Source organism: Fukomys damarensis, unplaced genomic scaffold (assembly GCF_012274545.1).
Source record: "Fukomys damarensis isolate Sample0158 unplaced genomic scaffold, DMR_v1.0_HiC HiC_scaffold_31, whole genome shotgun sequence".
In the NCBI taxonomy this organism is placed as follows: Eukaryota; Metazoa; Chordata; class Mammalia; order Rodentia; family Bathyergidae; genus Fukomys; species Fukomys damarensis.
The window spans coordinates 22,535,948-22,543,762 of record NW_022900943.1 but is presented as its reverse complement, the minus strand read 5'-3'; the positions used below and the strand labels follow the sequence as shown (position 1 = coordinate 22,543,762).

The 7,815-nt window shown below is 38.6% G+C and overlaps 1 protein-coding gene across 1 annotated transcript in view; it reads right to left on the bottom strand.

Moving 5' to 3' along the window:
- Nucleotides 1-25: 25 nt before the first annotated feature.
- Nucleotides 26-7,815, bottom strand: part of Rorb (RAR related orphan receptor B) — a gene marked incomplete at its 5' end in the record, with an annotated part of 57,915 nt that continues 50,125 nt past the window's right edge. The window contains one exon of the mRNA XM_010625606.2: nucleotides 26-4,975. Coding sequence (XP_010623908.1) covers nucleotides 4,820-4,975 — 156 coding nt within the window. The remainder of the gene's footprint in view (nucleotides 4,976-7,815) is intronic.

The following is a 7,815-nucleotide window of genomic DNA, read 5'->3' as shown; positions in this document are numbered from 1 at the left end:
ATATATATATATATGAGTAGTGATAATTAAATATGGAAACCAAAGTGAGATTCAGAAGGGAAAGATCTCTGTGCCTTCCCTTCAGCATTAGTACAATTCCAATAATGCCATTCTTGGTTGACTCTGGCCAGACTTGCTCCAGCTGAACAGGACCCTAAATGTGATCTTTGATTTAAACCAGAGGTCAGGATGCTGGTGGTCCACAGGCCGCTCTTCTGTTCAGAGATGAGTTTGTCTGGTCTGTGTGAAGCTGTGAATCATTTGCCACCACTTACAACTTGAGAGGTTTTATAAGATTCAGAAACTCCAGCAATGCAGCTTCAGCCGAGGCGCCGATGTCCCATTTCAGGTGGGGCATTTCTCCCCCAGCTTGCCACCACACTGCTGCACTGATCTGTACCTACTCCCTGGACCTTTTACTTTTTTTTTTGAATTTTTCTCCTCAGCTTTCAATGAATACAAATCTCTGGTCCTGAGACTAACCCCGCCTCCCAAAGGTTGTCAACTCATTCCTGAAAGACCCCTGTGGGTTCCTCCACCAAGCTTTTACTCTAGTTGCCACTGGAACTAGCATTTGCAAGGAAAACATCAAATAGCACCTTATCTAGAGCGTACTGTAGACTTTCCCCACTCCTTTGTAAAGGGGCACTGGGGAAAGGCTCACTCACTGCAGATGCACACTTCAAAGCAATGCTGTCCTACTGAGTGGTGCTTCTCTTGGGGCACAGACATCCTTGCCTGAATTTACTGCCCATTGTAGTAACTTCATTGGAAACAAAAGTTTATAGAGGAAAACAAGAGTCAGGAAGAAACGATTTATTCTAATTATTAAATGCAGTAGAAACTTCCCTTGCTTCTATAAAAAACAGAAGCAAAGTCCACAGAATGATGCTGACACTTGTATCTGGCTGGTTTGTTGAAGAAAACACTGGCAAATTTTAGGTTGTCCTTGGGACACAAGAATGGATTTTGCGTTCGAGCCTGGTACAAATAGCATTGCGGAGAATAAAGAGTTGGCTCTCTAGCTTCATAGTTTCCTCCAAACCGTTTAGCTTGACTGCTAGAGAGCTATGTGTTGAAAAAGCAAGCCATGATGGCCATGTTCTGTTCTCTACCTAGCATCTCTTGCTAATATCCAGGCTTTGTTACAATGCAGGGTCTCTTAGATTCTGCCAAAGTCACCTAATTATCCAAGAGGCCATTATATTTTCTATTTCACTCACAAGTTCTTTAAGCCAGAGCTCCAAAGACAGTGTTAAAACAAGGGGAATCCAGAAAGGACGTTTTTATAAACTACATTTCTAAGCTCGGTTTTAACTTCAGGAATAAAAAACTCACACAAAAAGGGATAGAAAATGACCCAAGTCACAGAAAGCTGGGCTATATATGGGAAGTCAGACTGGATTGAGCGTCCCTTTATTCTCTATTTTCCCTCCAATATTTGTCCTTCTTTTCACAGGGCACAGGTATATTCCTGTGTGAAGTCACACAGCTCCACTTCCTCGTAAAGTTCATTGAATTTGTCAGATTTCTGAATTTTCCTTGCTCAGGACTCAAACTTGGGTTTGCTGCGAGTTAAATATGTCTATTTCTAGAAATGGGGCAGCTAGATTATTTGGCTCTTAGCAAATTTTAGAGAATGAAACTAAGTTGTTCTTATGCATGTATAATTTTTAGGCAAGTAGATTCAGTTTGCAACATGAATTCACGACACTAGTCTGAAAGCCTTGTCAGAGAGGTTCTCTCATTGGCATATTAATTCATGCCATTTACATTTTGTTGTCATTTTCCTGTTTTTTCCTCCTTCTTGATGTATCTTTTTTTAAAAAATGAAACATCCCTGAGCAGATACAGTGCAACGTCTGCATTAAGCAGTGATTGTCATTTACAAAGCATGAAGCGAGACACACAAGAATGTGGACACCTTCTTCCAGCGTGCATCTTTCCTTGAATGTGTTGTGAACATTTGTTAGTTTGCAGAAGAGGGAAGGAATTAAGTGCTGAGGTTGTGTGCTAGAAAGAAAATTATTTTTACTAAAAATTTAAAACACCTTGACATGTAGTCACAGGGGATGCTCAAAGGGCAGTTTTTAAGGCTTTGTTAACCTTTAAAAACTTGACTTGAATCTCTTTTAAGGGAAAATTTGGCAACTGCAGCCAAGCTGGAAATTGCTCAACTGAAGTGGCTGAGCAACATAGTAGTTTCCACTGTGTTGCTCTGGTTCAGTTGCTAGCTCTGTTTCCTGTCCCCTAGCTTCAAAAGGTTCATGCAGTGAAATGCTTGCACTAGTGGAAATGACAAATTCAAAGCCAGTACCTCCTAAGGCAAGTGTGGGGAACAATCTTTTTCCTACACTACCCATGGGACAAGGAAGGAAAAAAATTCTCTGCTCCTTCATCAGTTGAGCCAATTTAAAATCTCTAAGGTAAACTGGAGGCCACAGATGATTCCCTTTAGCAACTGAGCAGGAGTTACAGGCTGGCAATGGGAAACACTAGGCCAGCAGAACAATGAAAACAAAGTTTGACATAAGTTCAAAGCTCAAAGGGAAACACCAAGTAGACACATTAAGCATCGCCTATCACAAGCCAATCATAAAACATACATTGCATTTGGAAACAGCTTGGTTTAATTGAGTGCCTTCCATTACCCTGTTTTCCTAGCAATCAGTAAAGTAATCTTTCCATTAGAAGGAAATATGACTCTTGGAATTAATTCTTTATACAAAGAGCTAGCAGGAGTGACATTTACACCAAAAAGGATTGAGTCCCTGTAGCAGCATAATAAGCAGTCTACAGCTGTCTTCTTAGAACCAAAGGTAATTTGGTTCAATGTAGTTAAATTAATTGAATATAACAGTGGTTGAGAAAGAGATTCATTATTTTAAAGCCTTTTTGTTTTTCCCCAGTGGTTTGGAATTCATCAATCATGAGGTGAGTAAAGGCTCCGTTTTGTAAAAGGAAAGATAAATTCTACTGTTTTGATCATCAATCAGGAGTTCTGAGGCATCTTGGAACTGCCTCTCAACCATGAACTTCAGGAGAGCATAGGATATGAAAAAAATAATCAAGGTTGAAATTTAAAAAGCAGGTGTGTGTGTGTGTGTGTGTGTGTGTGTGTGTGTGTGTGTGTGGTGTTTGACAAAGAGAAAATGGCAGGCTTAGCTGGAGGCTGGGTTACAGGGACACAAGTACATAATTTATACACAAACTTCTCCCCTAACTTCCTTTGCATCAGATAATACCAAAGGCATGAGCCTCCAGGAAACAGGCAGAACATAGGCCTTGGAATTTATGCTTTTCTGATGCTTTAATTCACTGGAGAGCTGGTGGAGAAGGGAAAACTTATATAAGAAAGTCCACATTTTCTGATTTTTATGTCACCAGTTCATTCTGTACTTTTACAAGTTGCTAAAAACAATCTAACAGTGGATGGATGATGTAATTTCAAACAACATAGGTAATAGTTGTGGCATTGGGGAGTATTAGTTCCACAGAATAAACATGTATTATTTTTCAGTCTGTTGATTTTTTTGCTGTATTTTTTTGTAATATAGTATTTTGGAACTGAAAACAATTATTGGCCCCAGACTAGAAGAACATACACAGTCCTCCTCCCCAACCTTTATTGACATTTTTTCTAACAAATGTATAATGAAAATAAATATAAAAATTATTTCTTTACTTTGCATGTCCTATTTCTGCCTCTTATTTACCAAAACTTGGTTAGAGAGAAAATTTTTACATAAAATGGCATTGGGATTCTGGGTTCTGATTTACTTTTTTACTCTAATTTTACTAGAAAAAATGCTGGTGGTCATAATATAATTTTTGGTTGACAAAGATAAGCACCAAAGTCAAGGGTTTTTCATAATCGGAAATCCAAATCCAAAGAGAAAAGTGTTTAATATGTTCTGGTGAGAAATAGAAAATATTTAATTGTTTGGTCAAAAAAAGTCCTGGTTCTTACAATACTATCTGCAGCCAAATTCTTAAAACAGGAAAATGGCTTCAAATCCTTTTTTTCTCCCTCAGTATATACCATCCTGACAAGGCTTTGATATCATTGATAGAAACAGTATTTTTATACAGAGGCCATAGTTACATTGAATCCTCAGTAGAATGATTTCTGAATTGGTACCATCGTGCCCTTTGACTTCGGATGAAAACTTGGGCTAGAAAAACAAAACCCTGATTGTCTAACATAAAAGTAACATGTAACACAGAAATAGTATAAGACAGCCTGACTGAACCTCCACTGCTAGTAGGAATGGTATTTTAAGCCACAGTGCATGTGCATGTATAAGTAATAGTCATATATAATATTCTCATATATTATATACTTATTACATACGTGCACAGTAGTTTCTAAGACAGCTACAAATTTAAACATGCATCAACTATCTAAAAACATAGAAATAGGTAAGCCTATTAAGTAGAATTTTCTTAAATTATATTTGAACAATCAACAGGAAAAGTAATCATGTAAAGTACCGCTCTGTTCTTGTATATATCTACAATAAAACTCTATAAACAGTTGTCTCCAAAACATACCCGAATAAAATTAAAAAAAGATAACACCCAGTGTCCTATATTTGTATATTTATGGTCATTTCAAAACAAACAAACGAACAAACAAAAGAGCCCCACTCAGGTGCATATTTACATTCTTCAAACTGTAGCGGTGAAAAATAATTCTATTAAGTGCAGGACATTCCTAATGTTGCAGTAGTGACATTTTCCTTAAGTCTTCGTGAACACATTGCTTTGCCTTAATGGTGATGCATTCCATACCTATGAGACAGTTCTCTCTTCTCCTTCATTTGCAGACAGTGGCACAGTCAGGATTAAAGAGCTCCTTGTATAACGGAGGAAACAATGTATTCACTATGTCTGGATGAGATTGCTTAAATACCTGCAGCTTCTCCCCGTGCAAGTTGCACACGGCCGTGATGGTTGGTATCTTGGCTATTAACTGCACAATGGAGAGACAGGGAGGGAGACAAAGAGGAAAGTCATTAGTGCTCGGTCTTCGGAATCGGTGTGTTCTCTGGTCCCGGATGAAGGTAAATGGCTTTGGAAAAAGATGTTCAGAGTAAAAGCAGGCTCACTTTCAGCTTCTCTGTAGAACAAAACAGCCCCACCCCAACTTCTGAAGGAAAAATCAAGAGAAAGAAAGAAAGAAAGAAAGCGGGGCCTAGCTTCCTGATTTAGTGTTCTTAAGTAAAGTAATACAGGAGGTTGTCTAGTTTAATATTTACGAGTGGGTGCTCTTCAGACAGGCTGCCTCAGTCAGAATTTTGCCTCTAAAATAGCTTAATTACAGCATGGCTGTGACACTTTCTGTCTCAGTTTTCTTATTTGTAAAATGGGCTTTCTAATAGTATCAAGTTAATGGGGTTGTGTTGACTAAGTAACAATTGGTAGAAAAGTGTTAAGAGCACTACAGGTGGGGAGCATAACTGTTAGCTAATATTATGACCCATAATTTCCTGCAGATTTGTATGACATGATTATTAGGTTTTAGCTTTGGAAGCTGATAATGTTCAGAAAGTAGAACCAACTGTTTGAGGTCCATAATTATCTGTTTTGCTTGGCACTCAGATTCACTAAAATTGCCAGTATTTCCCAACATCTTTTCCAATATAGGCATGAGGTGAAAACTGTGCTTAATAAGGAAGGAATTTTGGAGGTCCCTGACACTTTGCTTCCTTACTGAAGCCTTTTAACAATGAGTGAGAGAATACACACTTTATAAACACTAGTTTTAGATATGTATGTCTCAAATAAGGTGTAAGCTTTTTAGTTAATAACCAGAAGACAATGTTTTATAATAATTTTAAAGGTTCACCGTTTGCTAAATGTTATATAGTTCATAAGAGATGAACAATTCCAGCTCTTAAGGTATTTATAATTTTAGGAGCATCTCAAATCCGTAGTGTCAAAATTAGCTTTAACAAATGTCCTTGTGACCACATTACTGTGAGGAAGGAGATATGTTCTCACTGAGAACAATGTGAAGGGAGATAAGCATATAGTTCATCCAGCATGTAGTTGCTATATCGTACACTGAAGAATGTTGATGTTGTAATACAATGAAATAAAACCCATCTCATCACCCATTAAGCCCAGCACTCTCTCTACTCCTGTTCAGTAATGAGAATCCATTTCAGCTTTTGCAGTAAAAGAGGAAATAGACAATTACATTGTGGTTTTTCAAAATCAGAAATTTCCATTCTTTCATTAGCTTTCCTTTTAACAGCTAACGACTGTAACTATACTCCGAGCACTTTAAATATAGCATCAGGATTAGAGTTGTTGACACACACTAAAGGAATCTAGAATACGTAAAGGCCTTTGAGGGGTCAGGCTTTTCAACCTATCCATCTCCACTACTATTGAAAGAGGGAGAAAATGAAAGAATGTAGAATATGACTATAGAATGGACGTTAAATTTTATATCAGGAATCAAGACTTTCTCTCCAACATTATGAATAAAATTTTTTTCATTCATGATACGCCATGATTAATTGTGTGTTTACTATGTAGCATGGCCTCAGCTAGACACCAGAATGCACAAAACAGTTATGGTTCTTGTTTACAGTCTATGTGTGAAGACAGATGGGAATAAAGCTCCCACACTGTCAAAAGCAGACAGAAAAACTGTGCTGAGAGCCACAGAATGGTGGCTCAAGAGGGGTAGCTGATAGGACATCCTGACTTCTTGTGGCAGGCTGGAGAGGATTTCTTGAAGAGATGACAGTGACTCTGATCTCCAAAGGAAGAGCGGACACTAACTAGGCTCTGGGGGAGCCGAGATATGATATGCCCAAGATCACAGGCTAAGGCTCCGTGGTGCTCGGTGCACTGAAGAAGTGAAGGCAGTGCAGGGTCTGTGCAGCAGTGGTGTGTTTGGGGGTAATGACAGAGAGATGCACATGGCCAGATTATGAGAGCCTTTGTGGTCCATATTATGGTCCTTGACAAAGTTCTAAGCAAACAAACACAATCAGAACCTCATTCCAAAAGATTTACCTTGAATCTAGGATGAAAAAGTGTCTTTTTTATATCTTCATAGGCAAAGAGTGTGTGAGTGTCCACTTAACCAGAGTCCCTCGGGAAATTATTCAAGATTTCTTAACAAGTTGAATCACAGAACATGGCAATAATCTAGTAAGGCTTCTTGTACATTATATTTCTCCCTGACATAGCTATTGAATGCAGACAGGCTTTGAAAGCTTTCTATAATCACCTGCCCTTGAACTGGTTATGTGCAAAGCTCCTGAAACTTCCAGATGCAGCCCTAATGACCATCCATCTTTAGTGCTTCCTGAAAATGCAGATTACAGGAACCTACTCCTAGGGGTTTAGTCTCACAGAGTCTGAGTGGAGCTCAGATGCCATGTTTGAAACAAACATCCCTAGCAAACACTGATGTTTTCGGTCCCTGTGATAGACTTTGGAAAACACTGCTGAAGAGGTTCAAATCTTATAAATTTATAACCAGATTTTAAAATTGAAAGGTAAACTCTGTATTATACTTGAAAACATCCTGTTAGCTGAATGTCAAGTTAGCTGTGTTTCAGGAATCAGACAAGGACATTATTATATCCAGAGAGAAGCCTGTACTATCCTACCTTCTACAATATGAGGAGGGCTAGGCAATGACATTCCTGAGTCCCCTGTGGCACACAAACACTGTACAGGGAAGATTGTTCTAAAGTAGAGAACATGGGGATGGGGGTATAGCTCAGTGGTACCATGTCTGCCTGGCAAGTGCAAGGTCCTGAGCTCGATTTCCGGTACTGGAAGAAG